This window comes from Dromiciops gliroides, chromosome 6 (genome assembly GCF_019393635.1).
Source record: "Dromiciops gliroides isolate mDroGli1 chromosome 6, mDroGli1.pri, whole genome shotgun sequence".
NCBI classification, from domain to species: domain Eukaryota; kingdom Metazoa; phylum Chordata; class Mammalia; order Microbiotheria; family Microbiotheriidae; genus Dromiciops; species Dromiciops gliroides.
The window spans coordinates 34,092,882-34,113,409 of record NC_057866.1 but is presented as its reverse complement, the minus strand read 5'-3'; the positions used below and the strand labels follow the sequence as shown (position 1 = coordinate 34,113,409).

At 43.5% G+C, this 20,528-nt stretch overlaps 1 protein-coding gene across 6 annotated transcripts in view; it reads left to right on the top strand.

Annotated features, from left to right (window-relative positions):
• The window catches only part of LOC122731462 (intraflagellar transport associated protein), a 79,941-nt gene extending 61,399 nt beyond the window's left edge, over positions 1–18,542 (top strand). For all 6 annotated transcript variants that reach the window (XM_043971584.1, XM_043971583.1, XM_043971587.1 and 3 more), the window contains 3 exons: positions 1,694–1,760; positions 9,185–9,342; positions 18,293–18,542. In XM_043971584.1, the coding sequence (XP_043827519.1) occupies positions 1,694–1,760; positions 9,185–9,342; positions 18,293–18,457 (390 nt within the window). In that variant the 3' untranslated portion in view covers positions 18,458–18,542. The remainder of the gene's footprint in view (positions 1–1,693; positions 1,761–9,184; positions 9,343–18,292) is intronic.
• Positions 18,543–20,528: the final 1,986 nt, after the last annotated feature.

Genomic DNA, 20,528 nt, shown 5'->3' with positions numbered 1-20,528 from the left:
ACATATTTCTGCATTAGTCATGTTGTGAAAGAAGAACCAGAACAAAAGGGTAATACCTCAGAAAAAAAATAACCCAACAACATTGTCTTTTTCTTCCCTGCTTTCTGTTTCCTTCTCAAGAGTACTCAGAGAGAGCCCTGTGGGGCCTCAGGGGCCCTTGGCAGATGCTATGAGAGTCACCATCAAAGAGAACTATGTGCTCTTTGGGGCACCCACCCCCACCCCCACCAGTGGGCAGAGTTTGTTTACTGTTGGTTCCTCAGCAGTGGAGGTCAGGCTCTGGATCTGCCTCCCCTGCCCCCACTCCCACCCAACACAGAGAGTTCTAATTGATACCGGGACAGAACCCAAATAGAAGAACAAGGACTCCCATGTAGAAAGTGCTTCGAAGGTGCCTGGAGCACTTTGCATACATTATAGGTCCTTGTGCCATCTTGGAGGCAGGGCACCCAAGGAAGGTTTGGCTTGGCTCCCGACTTTGCCAGGGCTTCCCATCTGGGTGAACGTCTGAGGATGAGATGGCTGATTGTAGTTCCAGCACAGCATCCCCATTGCACGCTGCCTTCACCTAATTATGGATGACACCAGATGACCCTAGCCAAGGAGCTGGAAGGCACCTCAGGGGGTCTTCTGTCTGCCTTCTCCCCAAGCATATCCTCACAGCAGCAGCACCAAAGCAGGGCCCAGGTTCAGGAGACAACGTGTCCCATTCTTTTTTTTTTTTTTTTTGGTGAGGAAATTGGGGTTAAGTGACTTGCCTAGGGTCACACAGCTAGTAATTGTTAAGTGTCTGAGGCTGCATTTGAACTCAGGTCCTCCTGTATTCAGGGCCGGTGCTCTATCCACTGCACCACCTAGCTGTCCCAACATGTCCCTTTCAAAGGAGAGACATTTTTTCTTTAGTGCAGATACAACTGAAGGTGTTTTATTTGTCAAGTCAACAAGTCAGCAAGTGTTTATTAACCATTCACCACATGCCATGTATTGTACTAAAGCAAAGACAGGTGGAAAGAAAGACAGTCCTGCGCTGCAATGGCAGAAGAGAACACATGCAGGCATGAGGGGGGAGAGAGGAGCAGTGGGGAAAGCCTGCCAGAGTCAGAGCGCAAGCCTGGGCTTTCCTGGGCTCTGTCCTTAGAACACGTTCTGGGAGGAACGAGGCACTAAGGAGAGACTGTAGGGGCAAAGGGTGCTAACAGGGTGGGAAGTCCAGGGGTGCAGCGAGCTTCCAGGAGGCTCAGTAAGGTGACCTGGACAGAGATGTCTAGCCTCTGCTCCACCGCCCTATCTTAGAGCTATACAGTCTCCCATGCTTTGTCCCAAAATCTGGGGAGAAAAGTGGATTCTGCTGCTCGTTTGGGAAACTTTCTTGAACTGGATTTCTTTATTCTTGCCTAGATTAAGCACTTAATAAATGGGTCTCTCTCCCTGTCCCTGTCCCTGTCCCTGTCCCTGTCCCTGTCCCTCTCCATTCCCCCCCTCCAGCTCCCTCCCCCTTCCCCTCCCCCCTCCATCTCCCTTTTCCTCCCCCTTCCCCTCCCCCTCCCCCCTCCATCTCCCTTTCCCTCCCCCTTCCCCTCCCCCTCCCCCTCTCCATCTCCATCTCCCTTCCCCTCCCCCTTTCCATCTCCCTCTCCTTCTTCCCCCTTGTCCAATGTATACATAGAAATAGGTTTGACTTTTTCCCCCCCAGGTAGACAATTTCTTGGATTTGGAAGATTTTGACAGGGAAGAAGAAACTGATCACAACTTGAGCCCAGGTATGCTTTCTTTTTTGCCCTCCTTGGATTTTTCTCAAAAACTAACAAACCTTGAGCTAGCCTCTTATTTCTAGCAAAATATCCCCTCTCTGCTTTCCTTGGAGATAGTGAACTTCGAACTAATAAAACCACTTGAAGCAATCAGAGTTCTAGTTCAGGGTGCAGGATGAATGTCCTTCCTGTTATCAGGGATTTGCTGGGTCTTAAGGCTTATCCTAGACATCCACGTTTCCCTGAAAATCTTAATGCCTTTTGAAAAAAATGACCTCCCATGGCAATCTCAGAACGTTAACACTCTGGAAAAGGACCTGCTTCTTAAGCACTTGATTAGATGTGCGAGTTTTTCACAATTTCTGGTTGGTCCCTAGATCAGGTCAACTCAGGAATCAGAAAAAGCCATTAGCAGGGAGACCTTGAGCCTCAGTTTATTCATTTACAAAATGGGGATCAAACACTTTGACCACAGAATTCAGAGTGTATGTGAGGTGAAGATCAAATGATATAATATATATCGGAATAATGTGCATTGTAGCCATAAACACTATTGAAATACGTTATTATCACTGCTGTTATATAAAATTTAACTTTTCGAAGGGCATGATGATGTAGGTATCAGCGTGAGAAAGACTTAGTAGTTTTTATTTCCTGTCAGCAATGAGAGTGTTGTTATTAATTAGTGTTGACAAGAGCTTTACGTGAATTAAATATGACATCGTTATTTGATTTGGGTTATGTCACAAGGGCACAAAACAGCCAGGAGGTGCCACAGTGCACAGAGTGCTGGGCCCAGAGTTTGAATTCAGCCATAGACACTTACTAGCTGTGTGACCCTGGGCAAGTCCCTTCACCTCTGACTGCCTGTTTCCTCATCCACAAAATGGGGATGATAATAGCACCTACCTCCCAGGGTTGTTGTGAGGATCAAAGGAGATAAAACTTATAAAGTGCTTTGCAAACCGGAATGTGCTAGATAAAGGCTAGCTATTATTTATTGTTATTATCACAGCAGATAGTGCCTTTTTACCTGTTTGCTCCTTCCGAGTTGCCTTGAAATATGTCAGAGTTCTTTCATAAGCTGCTCTCGGGCTTTATCCATCCTTGTCTTCTCTTAAAGAAGCCTTCATGCTGTGATCCTTTCTCGGGAGCAGCCAAGAGGCCCTGGGGTGACTGTGGGGCAAAAACACTGGCACTGACCCAAGTCTTAGCTGCTTGGAATGAGCAAGTCACCACCTTCCCACCCCGGGGAAGAACTTAGGAAAAACCTTGTGAAAAGTGACCTCGGTGCTGCTGTAGTGTTACAGTGATTCAAAAGACCACCAGGGCTTGAGTGGTTTCCTTAATGCACAACTTAGGTTATTCGAAAAAAAAAAAAGAAATAACCTGCATCCAGGGGAATTGCAGTTTGGACTCATTTGTATCCTTCCGAATATGAGCAGAAGGCAGATATTTATTTCAGATGCGAGATGTGACATTTTAAATAGGCAACTGACTGAATAATTTTGGCAGCTGGAAGGCTGGCTGATTAGATTCTGTTGTTATTATTTAAGCAACAGCTTTGCCTGGGGTGACAAAGAAGTGGCTTGCATATTGTTTTTCTACCCTTTCCTTCTTCCCAGTCACAGGATATTTCCCACATTCAGGCTCATGATTCTCTTTTTGGTGTCTGCTTCATCTTCCTGGATTCTCTGGCTGAGAGGGAGCATGAGCACAAACCACCCTGAGGCAGGGGCATTGTACCATCCATCACCTGCAGAGATGCTGAAGTAAGGCAGAGCATCAGTAGCAGAGTTCTGTGCTCTGCCTTGGGTGGGACATTGCTAGAGCTGCTTTTCCCCTTCTGGACTCAAGGCAGACTAGTTAACCTGATGGTATTGGGGGATTGTGAAATGGCTTCACATGCCCCAGACAAGCCGGCTCCCCAGTGGCCAGCCAAATCCTTATTGGCAGTAAATTCTAGCACGTTACTGAGGCCATTTAAGGGAAGATCTCTTCTTTTCATCTTGTGTTTTTGTTTCCCTTCTGGGTTGGTCCAGCCGGTCCTCTGGCCGGGATGAATCGGTTCTTCGTTTGTGTGTGAGTCAGCCATCCATTGGGTGCCTATACATTGTGGGTGCCCCTGCTAGACCCGGATGGGCAGGAAGCCCGAATCTGGCACTTCTTGTGGTGGGAATGGATCAGCCAAGTAGTCATCCTGGTTTGATCGTCTATATCAATAATGTCACCAACCCAGTGACCTTTTTATTGCCTAACATGTATTATGATTACTCAGGATGTGAAAGTGCAAGGAGCACCTTTATTGCTTATTAACTTCCATTTACAACTGAAAGTAGCTTAGGGTTTTCATGACATTCTTCCTTTTTATTTATTTATTTATTTATTTATTTAGTGAGGCAGTTGGGGTTAAGTGACTTGCCCAGGGTCACACAGCTAGTAAGTATTAAGTGTCTGAGGCTGGATTTGAACTCAGGTCCTCCTGACTCCAGGGCCGGTGCTCTATCTACTGTGCCACCTAGCTGCCCCCTACATTCTTCCTTTTTATCTGCCCTGTGTAAATAGGGGCTACATCATCCCTTTAGGACTATTCACAAAATCTGTAAAGTAGAAGCCCCTTGAAGGAATTATTATTATTATTATTATTATTATTATTATTTTGGTGGGGCAATGAGGGTTAAGTGACTTGCCCAGGCTCACACAGCTAGTAAGTGTCAAGTGTCTGAGGCTGGATTTGAACTCAGGTCCTCCTGAATCCAGGGCCAGTGCTTTATCCACTGTGCCACCTAGCTATCCCCGGGATTATTGTTTTCTTTGGTTTTTATGTCCCTAGCTCCTGCGTGTGGGCAGCCTTGCCTGCAGTAGTCACTTAATGCATGTGTGTTGAATTTATTCACTGCTGATGACTTTGTCTCCATTATGAAATTGAAAACATTAGGGAAAAAATGTCCTTCCCTCATAATGAAAATGTTGAAGACCTTTAAAGGTGAAATGTCATGAGGTTTTGAGACATTGTTTGATACAAATAGGGTGCCAACGAATTGAATGTGGAACATCCAGTTAGAGGCCAGGCTTCCAAAGAGCCTCCCACCCATCACTGTATATTCTGCAATCCCTAAGTAGCCATTCATTAATCATTCCGTTTGAGAAGAGAGTTTGCCCAGCCACACTTCTGGAGATAAGAAGTAGAGAGATTTGATGATTTGCCCATAGAATGAATTTCCCTGGCATCATCTGGGTCCAAATGCACACTTTTCATCTTCTGGGACAGGTTTGGTCCATACGTACCTATTAGAGGTTTTGATTTTGTTTAAAAATGATTTTAATGTCACCCACATCCATTTATTTCTTTTCCTTTCCTTTTTTTTTTTTTTTTTAACTCAGGAGGAAATATTTAGACAGACAGGAAGGGCTAGGCACTTAGCATACTCAGAAATACTGACTGGTCACATTTCGGAGTGGGGAAAGGCAGGAGGGCATCATTACCAATTACTAGAGTGATGATTTTAAATACAAAAGTGTCCTTTTTCTCCGTGTTTTCATTTTATGTTCTGCCTTAGATCCTTTTTGCAAACAAGTGGGGTCATCCATCATAAATAAATACAACATTAAAAATAAACTTTATCTGTTTCAGAATTTATGACTTTGAAAAAGGGTAACAATAACAGTGGCTGAGTTCTTTTTACTCCAGAGCAGTTTAAATCGGTCAAACCTCCACTTACTGCATGTTTTAGAGAAAGTGGGTTTTTTTTTTTTTTGCACGAGAAGCTAGATGGAGTAGAGTGATGGGCCTGAGCTGAATAGAATGGTGAACTTGACTTCAGGAAGATCTGAGTTCAAATCCTGATTCAGACACTTAACTGGCTATGTGGGACTCAGCAAAAATCCTTGGCCCTGTGTTTGGCACCTCTGGTCTAGATCTGGAGAAATACAATCCACCGTGTGCCAGGCACTGTGCCAAAGGGCTTCACACGTATTATCCCATTTGATCCTCACAATGGTCCTGTGAGATGGGTTCTGTTCTGGTCTCCATTTTACAGATGACGAAACTGAGGCCCAGAAAGTGACCCAGAAGGTCCTCCATCAGGTAGGTCGCAGAGTTAGGAGCTGAGCAGAGGTACTCATACTCCATGCTCAGTGCTAATTCTACTGCACCACCCTGGCCTTTTCCTTTAAAAGACCATTTCTCTTAGTAGGTCCTACAGTCATCAGCTCCTTGCTAGGATTATGTTGTTCCTAGCCACTTTCATACCACTCAGCCTGGTGGTGCTTCTGAGCCCTGAGTATGTGACTTGGGCATAGGAAAAAAACAGCTTCTTAAACAGACATTTATTTGATTGATAATAAAGGAAATCGACTATTTTCAACCACGTTTATCCACTTTTTTTTTTTTTTGCAGGGCAATGAGGGTTAAGTGACTTGCCCAGGGTCACATAGCTAGTAAGTGTCATGTGTCTGAGGCAAGATTTGAATTCAGGTCCTCCTGAATCTGGGGCTGGTACTTTATCCTATGCACCATGTAGCTGCCTCCTCAATCATGTTTATCAAAATGTTCCTAGTTTCCAGATTAAGAATCCCTGACTTTGTATGACATTGCTATTTGATTGGTCCTACTGGCAGAGCTCATAGATAGACAGCAATAACTGACTCTCGGAGCTGCATGGGACCTAGAGGTGTTGCTTAGTTCAGTTTATATCTGGACAGGAATCTCCTTTATACCCTCAGCTTGAGTAACCCTAGTAATGACATAGCTCAGTCCACTCTGGGGTAACCCTAACTGCCTTCCATTGAGCCAGTATGAAAGAAAAGAGAAGAGAAAGAAGAGAAGAGAGGAGAGAAAATAAAAAGAAAAGAAAAGCAAGATGAGCAGAGCTGCCACAGCCTCACCCAAACCTGGCTTACCAGGCCACACAGCTGTGCCCCGAAGTCCTGCAGTCTGAGGACCATGGAGCTGCGCAACTAGAAAGGATTCTCTCTGTGGTAGGAAGCAAGGTGCATTTCAAATAAGTCTGTGTTCCCTTATCAATACTTGCTCCGTTATCTCCTATTCCTGCTGCCATTAGCAGCAACCAAGCCATTCCTCTTCATTAATCACCTCTTCTGAGAACTCAATTAGTGGCTTAATTAGGATCAGCCCAGCAAAGGCACCCTGACCAGCTGTGGATCACTGACTGTGGCCTGTAAACCTGACTACTCCCAGAGAAACTTCAGCCAAGGAAGAAAACCATTTGTTTTTCACCCTCTGCCACTTTGCTTAGTTCCGGAGAGGAGAAAGTAGGAACAATGGTTGGAAATTGCTGAGAGGCAGATTTTTTTTCTCCATATAAGGGGGAAAAACTCCCAACATTTGGAAGCATCTAAAACTAGGATTTTTTTTTTTGTCATGAGAGTCTTTGAAACAATGGCTAGACACAGGGTGCCAAGGATGTTGTCAGGAGGCTTCCTGCCCAGGGACTTGCTAAGACCCCAGGATCCCCAAAGTCCCCACTCTGACACCCTGTGGTCCTTGGAGAGCTTTCTGCAACATACAGATTTTCTCATTATGGCAGCTTTGCTGGTCCTATGCAGAAACAAGAGGCAGCAATTCACTTATGTTGCATCTATTGGAAAATAAATAGCGATGGCTGATTCTGAAGACGATGATAAAGAAGCTAAAGGCAGGTTTCACTTACTTGCCAGAGCTAAAAATTAGACCATGCGTTTTGAATATGACAGTTTTCTTTTTGCTGCAGGTTCAGATACTTTCCTTCTGCCTTTCTTATTTTTCAGCATTATCTTTTTTGAGCGGTTGCCAGATCATTGCATGATGAATTCAGCACTCCATGGTCTTCTCTTACTTTGTGTCTCTCATTGGGAGCAGGAAGAGTAGAACTAGAGGGGAAATAGTATGAACTCATGTAGGAAAACCCTCGCCCACCTCCAGCTAAATAGCATTCAGCTGTGATACTGCTGGCCGATGTGCCATCTAAAGGCATGAGGCATCCTTCCTCCCATGTCTCTGTCTCTGTCTCTGTCTCTCTGTCTCTGTTGCTCTCTGTCTCTGTGCTTCTGTCTCTGTCTCTTGGCAAGGCAGTCAGGGTTAAGTGACTTGCCCAGAGTCACACAGCTAGTTGCTAGTTAAGTGTCAAGGTGTCAAGTGTCAGAGGCCAAATTTGAAGTCAGGTCCTCCTGACTCCAGGGGCTGGTGCTTTATCTACTAGTGCACCACCTAGCTGCCCCTCTCCCAAATGTCTCTTAACTAATCCATGTCTTTTGAGGCTAGATTATTCTTGTGCATGGTCTGCCATAGATCCTCCTTAGGAGAAGTACCAAGAGTTCTTGAGGCCTTTCTATTGGGGTGTTGTTGTTTGAAATAGTAGGATTACATTGGTGTTTGGCCACTTCGGATTCCCTGCTCTGCCTGTAAGACCGACCCAGTTACTCTTCTGGCAACACACATGCTAGTTAATTTTTTTTTTCGGGGCGGGGAGGGGGGAGAGGAGGAATTCTGAAATATAAATTACCATTGATTTGGGTCACACCCTGTTTTATCCACCATGTGTCTTTCCATTGTCTTAGGTCACCTAGATTTTGAATCTGAGATGTTCATGTTTTCATGATTTCTAGGCATGAGTATAACTAGGAAAATATGTTCAGAAGATGGGCCTTTTCATCAAGGAGCAGCTTGGGGCCTCTGAAAATGCCACAATCTAAATGGATTCTTTTTCCTCCTCAGTTTTGGGCCTTTCGCATTGTCCAGTCTCAGTATCTCTCTGACATATAGACATATTACATGCATACACACATACATATATACACAGAGTGACTTCACATATATAAAATACATGTGCATATGTGTATTTGTTTATGTCTGTCGGTCTAGCTAGCTCTCTCTCTTTATACCTCTGTCTACCTATCTATACTGATTGACCGCCCATCCAATTTGAATGTCACAATATGGAAAATTTACATTTTTATCTATTTCCTTCTAACTATGTGGATTGTTGGACTGATCTCTTCGGAGCACCATGGCTGTCATTAAAGAAGTCCGGGGCTCAGTGCTATCTGGAAAATGCATCAGTCAATAAGCATTGATTAAGCACTTACAGTGTATGTATCAGGCATTGACAAATGAATGCAGGATAATCCGATCCATCATTTAAAAACCAAACCACCTTGAAAATCTTCCTTTTCTTTTGAATAAAATGTAACTTTATAGCTTGAAATACAAATAAATGGATTATAACTTTTTTTTTTTTTGGTAAAAATGACTCTCACTTGAGGTACAAACTTTAAACTTTACACCACAATTCAACCGTGCATTTTGAACTGGGCTTCTTACCTGTGCAGATTGTCTATTTGGTGTTTTGTTTTGAATATCATTAGCTAGTAGATGACTTAGTGAAGTTGTGTCCTCAGCAAAAGGGTCAAGGGAATTCTTCTTTATTCCCCAGAGCTCTGGCTGCTTCCAGGAGAGGTAGAAGAGGAGGTCCCTTTCCCTGTCTCAGGCTACATTCCTTCTTTGGACCAGCATTCTCACCCTGAACCGAAGGCTTGGCCGACAGAACAGCCCAGAAGAGCAGAACAGCAGAGCGACAGACCTTTGCACGAGGTACCCTTCATTGCAGCGTGTTCACTTCTCTCAGGGGCAGGGCTTGGAATGGGGTGGGGAGAAGCTGGAGTGGGGACTCTTGGGGATTGTTGGAATTCTGGGGCTTACTGGTGTTTTTTGCCGTGTCACTGGATGGGTTTGAAGGTTTTTATATTTCCCTCTGTCTTTATGGATGCTTAAAGTGAAAGTTGGTTATGGTCCTCCTCTTCTTTTTTTTTTTTTTTTTGGTGAAGCAATGGGGGTTAAGTGACTTGCCCAGGGTCACACAGCTAGTAAGTGTCAAGTGTCTGAGGCCGGATTTGAACTCGGGTCCTCCTGACTCCAGGGCCGGTGCTTTACCACTGCGCCACCTAGCTGCCCCTGGTCCTCCTCCTCTTCCTCCTCCTCCTCTTCCTCTCCTCCTCCTCCTTGACAAACATGTGGTCCACGAGCAGATCTCTGGAGATGAAGGTTATATCAAGACAGCTCAGTTGGATGTTTTGGTTCTTAACACTGGGGAGCTGCCTTGTGATTGCTGGCGGGGGAGGCGGACGTTTACCAGTTCTGTCCCGTTCCCCTCCAGCACCTTTCACTTTCTTCTGGTGCTTCACATTGTCTGGGGGAGAACACCAGTGTTTATTGGTTCTCACTGCAAAAAGAACAGAAATGAGGTAGTTGGAAGTTCTGAGGGTGTTTAGTGTATTAGAAGCTCGACCTGATTCTCTCTGATTTCAAGTTCCAACAGAAAAAAAAATAATGTAAATCTCTCTAAAATTAGGTAAATATTTCTTCACTCTTAGTCCTATCCCTTGGCATGATAGGCAGAATGATTTGCATATGGATGTACTATCCAGCTGATCCTGCTAAAATTGGGAAAGGGAGAATAAATACTATAACCCCCTTTCAAAGAACCCTAGGATTCGCTCACTAAATGTGTATTTGCTAAGTGCAGCAGGCACTGTGCTAGGCACTGAGGGGACAAGTGCAGAGTATGGAACAGTCTCACAGTGGAAGAGGTAATAACCACAGGTTACTTAAAGACACCATAAGTATTAAGTGAAAAAACACAGACATGTACAATGCTGTCAAACATAAGGCTTTGGGGGAGGTAGCTCTTAAGGGGTGGGGTTCAGGAAAGGCTTCATGCAGAAGACAGAAAAGGAAGCTTATGAGGCAGAGGTGAGGGGGAAGTGGATTCCAGGCATGGACACTGGTCAGTTTATCCTGAGGGAGTCCCTCAAAGGCATGGAGAGGGGAGATGCGGTGTTATATGTGAAAAGTAGAAAGAAGCCTGACTGGACTCAATTGCAGCTTGTCTGAGGTGGGGGTGGGGGTGATGTCCAATGAGGCTGCAAAGATGGGCTGGGGTCAGAAAGCCACAGAGGATCTTTTTTTTTGAAATTGCAAAGCTCTTTTAATAATTTCAAAGTTCTCCCCAAAACAGTGGCTCCATCTTTTTAATACTAGAATTCTTTTTTTTTTAATAATAAACATTTTTGGGGAAGCTAGGTGGCGCAGTGGGGAAGCTAGGTGGCTCACTGGCCTTGGAGTCAGGAAGACCTGAGTTCAAATCTGGCCTCAGACACTTGACATATACTAGCTGTGTGACCCTGGGCAAGTCACTTAACCCCAATTGCCTCACCTTCCCCCCCAAAAAAACCAAAACAAAAAACCAAAATAATAAACATTTTTATTTATAGTTTTGGGTTCCAATTTTTATCCCTTCTTCCCTCTGTCTCTTCCCCTCTCCCTGAGGTGGCAAACAATCAGATATAGGTTATACACATATGGTTATGTAAAACCTGGCCATATTTGTCATTTTGTACAAGAAAACTTGATTAAAAGAAAAAATGAAAGAAAGTGAAAAATAGCCTGCTTCGGTCTGTTCCATCCATATCAGTTCTTTCTTTGGAGGTGGACAGGATGTGTCATCAGTAGTCCTTTGGGATCGTCTTGGATCATTGTATTGCTGAGAATAGTCAAGTCATTCACAGTTCTTCATCAAACGATATTGCTATCTCTGTGTACAATGTTCTCTTGGTTCTGCTCACTTCACAATACATCATTTCATACATGTCTTTCCAGGCCTTTCTGAAGTCATCCTGCTTGTTATTTTTTATAGCACAATAATATTCCATCACCATCATATATCACAGCTTGTTTATCCATCGCCCAGTGGATGGGCATTCCTTTGATTTCCAGTTCTTAGGCACCACAAAAAGAGCTGCTAGAAATCTTTGTGTACAAGTGGGTCTTTTTCTCTTTTGAGGGGATGTCTTTGGCATATACACCCAGCAGTGGTATTGCTGGATCAAAGGGTATGCGCACTTCTATAGTCCTTGGGGCATAGTTCCAAATTGCTCTCCAGAGTGGTTGGATCTTTTCACAACTCCACCAACAGCTGGATTAGTGTCCCAGCTTTTTCATCTCTCTTCCAACATCCAATATTTTCTGTTTTTGTTATATTTTCCACTCTGATAGGTGTGAGGTGATACTTCAGAGTAGGCCACAGAGGCTCTTGTATTTTATCCTCAAGGGAATAGGAAACAACAGAATTTGATCGCACAGGAGAGTCACATGACCCCATTTGTGCTCAAGGACAATGACTTGGCCACATTGTCCAGGGTGGACTGGAGTAGGAGCAATGTGATAAAGCCTGCTCTTGAGCAAGTTCACTTTGACAGCTGAGTAAAGGATGGGCTAGAATGAGGAGAGACTTGTGATGGGGAGACTAACCGGAAGGCTACTGTCTGGCTGTGAGGTGATGCAGGCCAGCTCCGGGATGCCGACAGGGTCAGAGGGGAGAAAGGGTGAAATCAACGGGCCACGGCAACGGATTGGATATGGGGTTGAGAGAAGAGTGGAGATGACTCCTAGGTTTGAGCTTGGGAGCATGGTGACGCCCTTGACAGTGACAGGGAAATTAGGAAGAAGAGAAGATAATGAGATCAGCTTTGGCCAGGTTGAGATTCAGATATCTCCTAGATATCCAGGGGAGACTTCTGAAAGGTGATTGGAGGTCAGCAGAGAAATTGGGGCAGGGTAGGTAGATTTGAGAATCATCAGTATAGAGATGGTAAGTGAATCCATGGGAGCTGCTCAGGGCTAGAGATATGTGATCACATCGGACCAATAGTGCCAATCATATTAACATCATATTTATATAGCTCTTGACAGTCATAGAGTACTGTGCATATCATGTATTCTTTGATTACACAAGGACCCTGTGAAGGAGGTAGAGGTACAGTTCTTGTTCTCTGAACTCTTTAGACTAGAACACTATAGCCCGGAGAGGTGAAGTCACACAGGTGGTGGTGCTGCTGGTGGTTGTTCTTCCTTTGTTCTCAAAGAGGGCCAGTGACATCAGGCATGTGATGCCCTGACTTGCAAGTGAATAGGATTTAAGTGAGGCAGAGCTGGTCACAAATATTAATTGTTTGCTGAGGATTGAGAGGTGAGTGGGAGAAGTAGTGTTGGCAATGAGTGGAGCCAGTCCCTGTTGAGGGCGTCAGAGGGGGATTCTAGTTAAGGTGTACTAGGTTAGACAAAATGGCCTCGGAGTTCCTCTCCAACTTAGATTCTGTGCTTTTGACCTAAATCATAGATTGTCGAAACTGAAAAGGGTCTTAGAGATCATCTCACCCTGGTTATTCATATTAGAAGTGAGGAGATCAGGGCACAGAGGAATCAATGACTTTGCCCATGGCACACCAGCTAGTTAATAGCAGGGCTGGTGCTTGTCTTGTGACTTTTAATCCAGGTCTCTTCATAATTTATAAAGTTGGATTAGCATCCCAGCTTTTCCACATGTCCTCCAACATCCATTTTTTTAGGTCAAAGTCACAGGGCAGTTCCGAAAAAAGTTCTCTAGCAATCTACATTATAATTCTTTTTGTGAGCATGCAAATGAATGAATTAAAATTCTGCTCCTGAATAGATACACACGTGTGCATATATATATGTATATGTTTGTAGATATAGATATAAATTCAGTGAGACTAGATAGAAATGGAACGTCCAGTCTACTACCCTGTGGCGCCCCCTAGTGGACACTTTTACAATGCAATGCACTTGCATCTCTTCTGAGGAGTACTTTGGAAGTTCTCCTTCTTTCAAGCTTTAGCTCATTTCAGCCTCCTATCTAGGGAGACTGCACCTTTAGATTACAAACTGAAATTCTGATTTATTTCAAAGGGAAGAATTTGCGCAGTGGAACACTGAATCCCCTGCCACTGAACAAAAACCAAAAAAACAAAAACCAACTGTGAACCAAGTTATTAACTTGTTATTTTTGCCTAAGGAGCTGAGAGAAATATGTGGATTTCAGGTGTCTAATTTCAGATCTAATTGAAATCTTTTTTGTACACTCTTCGGGAATAGAATTTGTGCGCTATTAGAAAAACTGCCAGTTTCCCTAAAATTGCCCATGTGACTTACTCTAACTGAGAGGGTGTTAAGGGAAGAATCATTTTCATTCATGTCCAAATTAAGGGAAAAGAACTTAATGCTCATATCAATAACAGCAGCATTTAGCTGTAGGTTATTTTGCAGAGAAATGGTATAAGTAAACTATCTGGAGATGAGAACTTTAAAAGTCTATTAAGAATAGGCAAAGCAGTCTTTACTCTCCACAGAAATGGTTACTCTTATTAAAGTACTCCAAAAAGTTCCTCCTCTATGCTCTTCACAGCTTACCTTTTTTTTTCTTGCTTTTGAATTAAAAGCATGCAATTCCCACCTCCCTAAGGTGAACTCTTTTTGCCCAATCGAGTTTGTCGAATGTTCCAAGATATTTAAAACCTCGAGCTAAAATCAGGAATAAAATTTAATTGCACCAAAATTCAAGCACAGGTTGGGTGAATACTTCAAAAGAATGATCAGAAAGCAATTATTAAGTGCCTAATCTTTGTGTCCAATGCACCCGATACTCTTTTTTTTTTTTTTTTTTTGCAGGGCAATGAGGGTTAAGTGACTTGCCCAGGGTCACACAGCTAGTAAGTGTCAAGTGTCAGAGGTCAGATTTGAACTCAGGTCGTCCTGAATCCAAGGCCGGTGCTTTACCCACTGAGCCATCCAGCTGCCCCCCCCCCCCCGATACTCTTAAGAAAAGAGAAAATGGGGCATCTTATTGTTGTGGTGGTGGGAAGATATTTTTTAGCCTTTGTTCAAAGAACATTTCAGACTGATCAGAACCCAAAGGCATGTATTATGTTCTCAAAGTGGATGCCTCTTGTCTTTGCATCATGGTCCTTTTAGACCTTCCCTCAGCTCCAGACATGGAGTCCTTCCTCATCACAAAGAAAAATGTTAAGCAGAAATATCCTCTGCAGCGATAACCAGTTTTATTACATACATAATGTTCTCTCCTAGCTGCCCTCTGCTTTTTTTGCTACAGAGGGGAAGGCATGTTTCACCTGCTGTTTCTTGAGATCTTCACTGTTTTTTCAGTGTTTGACTTGATTTTTGTTTATCTTTTCATTTACAGTGTTTTAGGTATGTTGTTCTCCTGGTTCCACTTATAGCATTCTGCATCAGTTCATACAAATCTTCCCATGTTTTTCTGAATTCCTCTTATTCATCAGTTCTTACTGTATTGGAACATTCCATTCCATTAATAAACCACTATATTTTTAGCCATTTTCCAAGCTTTGGCTCATGTAAAGTACACTGCTATGAAGAGTCTGCTGTATAATAGCCTTTTCTTTCTGTCTTTGTATTCCTTGTGGTAGTTGGGTCACTAGGACATGCAGTGTGAATAGTCCAGTTGGTATCCAGAATGATTGGGACAACCCGCAGCCAAAGTGTATTGGTATTTAAGGAAGGAAGATAGTCGTGCAATTTGGCATAGATTTTCCTTAGAAATGTCTTTCCTAAGAAGGATGTATTGGCTTTGTTACAACGTCCAGCAGTTCTGACATCCACGGTTAAACTTATTTAAAAACTACTGAGTGTCATATTTTGGCACAGAAATATGATACTCTATGACTGTTCTTGGCTGTGTGCTTTTTAATTTCATACTTTAATTGATTGCCCAGGAAATTAATCTAGCAACAGTTGCTGTTAATGACTCTTCTTTCTAAGTGGAGAAAACATTCACAGCTCTCGGAGTAATATCAGCTTTCTGGGGGTGAGAAGAATCCTTGTGCTAGAGTTCTATTTACTCACTTGCCACAACCCGGCCTTGCTTTTGGTGTGATCAACACTAGATGACTGATGGAGAAAACCATGTGTCCAGGAAAGAAATATTGGAATGTTAGAATGAAAATGTTGAAGGGAAAGCAGGTGATGTTTCCATTTAGAGAGAGAGTTGCTCCTGTCTGACAGCAAGAAGTGGACAGATCATGGTCTGGCTCCGTGCATATTTTATTTTCTATGTTTCTGGGAGGCAGTCAGGGTTAGGTGACTTGCACAGGGTCACACAGCTCATAAGTGTCAGTGTCTGAGGCTAGATTTGAACTCAGGTCCTCCCAACTCCAGGGCCAGCACTCCATCCACTGTGCCACCTCACTGCCTTTCCCTGTGTGATTGTTTTTGTTTGTTTGGTTGGTTTTTTTGGTGAGGCAATTGGGGTTAAGTGACTTGCCCAGGGTCACACAGCTAGTAAGTGTCAAGTGTCTGAGGCCGTATTTGAACTCAGGTCCTCCTGACCCCAGGGTCGGTGCTCTATCCACTGCACCACCTAGCTCTCCCTGTATGTTTTAACCAGCTTAGGAGTAGGTGTTGATTGAGTGCCGGGGGATCAGTTTGCTTGTTGTGACCGGAGCAGTGCACAGAGAAGACCAAATTGAATAGGCTCCTCATCAGGCAGTCAGGTTCCCCTGGTTTCTTTCCTGTTTAAGCTCAAAAACTCAAAGAGGCTGGAGAAGTCATGGAGCCTTTTGTAAAGAACCTTGGCCTGGCCCCTTGGCACAAGTCTCGGCTTTGCTTGTCCAAAGTTCTGTATCCCTGGGCAGGTCATGTCCTCTCCTTGAGCCTCAGAATTCTCATCTGTAGAACTAGGGCATTAACTTGGACAGCATCTCCCACGCACAACCTGTTATCGGAGTTTTACTGTTTTGTGGCAGGTTATGGGGAGGCCTCACCATGTTAGGAGAGATGCAGTGCGGTGTCCGTGTCCATTTCCTAAGTAGATTTCTACTTGCCATTTCAGGGAAGAGGAAAGCTGCTAAAATATGCTCTGTAGGTGGCTTGGGCAGAGAAGCATGGCCTCCCTTGGTCCCAAGCTCCTTGGATAGTTTCACCAGGGCAGGGTGCCAATTCACAAAGCTGCACTGCTGAGTCCTAGGGAACAAATGAGCAGAACTGCTGTTTGCGTGGGGGCGCCCTTCTGAACGCCTGCTGTGGAGGAGGAAGGACATCGCCCCTTTCATGATTCCCTTCCTTCCTTCTTTCCTTCCTTCCTTCCTTCCTTCCTTCCTTCCTTCCTTCCTTCCTTCCTTCCTTCCTTCCTTCCTTCCTTCCTTCCTTCCTTCCTTCCTTCCTTCCTTCCTTCCTTCCTTCCTTCCTTCCTTCCTTCCTTCCTTCCTTCCTTTCTTCCTTCCTTTCTTCCTTCCTTCCTTCCTTCCTTCCTTCCTTCCTTCCTTTCTTTCTTTCTTTCTGTTTTTGTGGGGCAATGAGGGCTAAGTGACTTGCCCAGGGTCACACAGCTAGTAAGTGTCAAGTGTCTGAGACCAGATGATTGTCTTTCAATATTAGTTCCCCTCAGTCATTTCTGAGCCAGGTATTTTTCTCTTAAGATACTCCAGAGGTGACTCAGAAATGGCCAGGTATCTGATGATGACTCCGTCCTCTGTGGTTATGCATTCTCATGTGAACTGCAGCCCCTGGTCATTGATGTCACAGCAGACATCGCCTGTCCTCATTCTAGACTTACACACAGGGTACTCATCCTTCTTTGTGTTATCCACATATATGTGCCTTTGCGAAGACCCCAGGAGAAGATGCAGTGAGAGTTGAAGCAGTATCGTTCTGGTCACTTACTGAGAATATTTTTTTATCTTATATCTTCTAACTAACCACTTTTTTTTTTTAGAGATCATGAATCAGGAATGAGGAAGGATAATTTATTACACTTCTTTTCAAGCTACTCTTAGTATAGACACAACCCCCCCCCCCAAACCTATGACCTCCCTGTGTTTTGGGTATAGGGAAAAAGGCATCTGGACCTTGTAGTCTGATGTGATTGGAGGTTCCCAGTTACTGCTTTTATCTGCCCTGTGCTTGTAGCTGTTATCTGAGGATGATGCCCTATATCTATTCTTTTTTTTTTTTTAGTGAGGCAATTGGGGTTAAGTGACTTGCCCAAGGTCACACAGCTAGTAAATGTTAAGTGTCTGAGGCCAGATTTGAACTCAGGAACTCCTGATTCCAGAGCCAGTGCTCTATCCACTGTGCCACCTAGCGGCCCCAGCTAGTAAGTGTTAAGTGTCTGAGGCCGGATTAGAACTCAGGTCCTCCTGACTCCAGGGCCGGTGCTCTCTCCACTGCGCCCCCTAGCGGCCCCTATATCTGTTCTTAAAGAATGCATTTCCTTGAGCCAGTATCATTTTTAGATGTTGGCCAAAGAACAGTTTAGACTCACTGTGATCTGAAGGCGTGTGTGCTCACACTTTGGCATAAATTTGAATTTTGCCAAGGCCCTGCAGCCTTGCCACTATGACTGGTAAAAATGAATGGATCCTGCAGGAGAGACTTTCTGATTCTTTGCCTGGAGCCAAATTAGTTAATGATATTCATTCAGATACAGTATAGCACAAATGGGGCCTATTAAGAGGCTTAAATTAGGTCAAATTGAATAATTGAATTTATTCTTTTACTTAAAAACAGCTTAATCAGTTGAGAGTGTTGAAGTCTAAAAAAAAGTTTAATTAAATATTAATAGGTAGTGTATGTGTTCAACTTTTTAAAAAATCTTCCTTTAACATCATTTCTGTACATGAAACATATCTCTTTTCCCCCCTTATTATCTTAGGTATTTGGGGATGAAGTTCAGCCATTCTCCCTTGACGAAGATTTTGACTACGACGGCGTGATGCTAACACCCAAGTTCTCTAGTGCAGAGATGGAAACAATTCTAGAAATGACCAGCCAAAGTAGGCTGAACCCTGACACGGAGGCCAAGGAACCACATTGCTGATTTGTGATGATGTTTCCTGCTTCTCGTGTCTCTTGTTTTTAACCAGCAACTTTAGAATAAAAGGCAAACCAACTGTGGGACATTACGCACATGTATCCCTATTATGTGTGTGTGTGTGTGTGTGTGTGATGGGTGTGAGTGTGTGTGAGTGTGTGATGGGTGTGTGTGTGTGATGGGTGTGTATGTGTGTGTGTGATGGGTGTGTGTGTGTGTGTGTGTGTGTGTGATGGGTGTGTCTCCACTCCCCTCCAGAAGAACATCAAATCCCCAAGGCTAGGGGTTGTTTGATTTTTGTCCTTATGTCCCCGGGATGTAGCGCAGCCCTTGGAATAGGAGGGATTTAATCTTGTTGGACTGAATCAAAAAGCACATGCAACCAAATGAGTAGAAATATTGAAACCATGAGGCCCTGCATCAGGGGATTCTGAGAAGGGGGTGGGGGAGAGAGAGAAAGAGAGAGAGACACAGAGAGAGAGAGAGAGAGACAGAGAGAGAGAGAGAGAGAGAGAGAGAGAGAGAGAGAGAGAGAGAAAGGAGGAAGGGAGGGAGAGACAGAGACAGAGAAACGGAGACACAGAGACAGAGACAAAGACAGAGAGATATACAGAGACAGAGACACAGGGAAAGAGTGAGAGACAAGAGAGACAGAGTGAGAGAGACAGTGAGAGAGACAGAGACAGAGAGAGACTGAAGAAATCAAGAGAAGAAACACTGACACACAAACAGAAAGAGACAGACAGAAACAGATACAGATGGAGAGACAGATATAGAGATATAGAGAGACAGATTCAGAGAGAGAGAAGGAGAGGCTGAATAAAGCAAGAGAAGAAAAAGACAGACAAACACTGGCACAGACATAGAGAGACAAAAACAGATACACAGAGATACAGAAATATATACAGAGAAACACATATACAGAGATAGGAAAGAGAATATGAAAAGAATTGTTGCAGGAGAACTGGTGTGTCTGGAATTGAGTGAGATTTTCGGAGCTTTAATTGAGATATTTGAGAATGTAAAAAATCAATATGTAGTCATTAACTGGCTAGCATATTACTATTCTGGGCAGGGAAATGGAAGTTATAAGAATTCTAATTTCAAGACCCATATAATATACTTCGGGAGTCAGGAAATAAATAAATATATATGTATATATATATGTATATATATATATATATATATATATATACATTCATATACACACACACACGCATATATATATGTATATATATGTATATATATACATATATCTATGAATGAAACCACTGTAGAAAGTGACAGTGTATAATTAGTCCATAAATGTTTATTTATTAAATACCTGTTATATGGCAGGCACTGTATTAGATGTTGGGGGTATAAATGCAAGGAATGAAACAAATTTTGATTGTGTGAAGTAAGAGCACAGAGATGGATTTTGGAAGAAACCCGAGATTGTAGTCCCTACAAGAGGCTGAGCCTGAGCCTGAGCTCTGGACCTGGAGCCAGGAAGACCCGACTTGAAATCCAACTTCTAGCTGTGTGACCCTGGGCATGTCTGTCTACTACAGGTTAAAAATACCTGCCTTTGAGTTTGTCTGGTGCAACTCCTATCTGAAACACAAAATCCCCTCTACAGCATTTCTGATTTCTTGAGAAAAGTTATATTGGAAAAAAAAAAACCTTTCCACTTGAATGAATGAATTTAAAACCCTTTTGAGTGAAAATCTGCATTGTCTTGGGGTTGGTTAGAAGAGTGGTGGGGGAGGGGGAGGTGTCACACCCCAGTCAGTATTGCTGTTTCTCTGCTGGGAGATTCCACGAACCAAAGAACAGCATTGCACTCACAGAGAAAGTAATTTGTTTCAGGCTGGTTCACAAATGGGAGCCTCATGTCTTTGGCAGGAGCATGGTTTTGCTTTGATTGATAGATCCCACCTTGACGGGGCAAGTGTCCGTTCAGGTCAGATGAATCAAGAGTGAGGGGAAGAAAGAAGCACTTGAGTGTAACAGACCCAATGGGAGAGAAAAACATCAAATTTCCCAAAGTACCTTGAAAAAAAAAAGTATAAGTGGTAACGCCAACTGGCCAGAA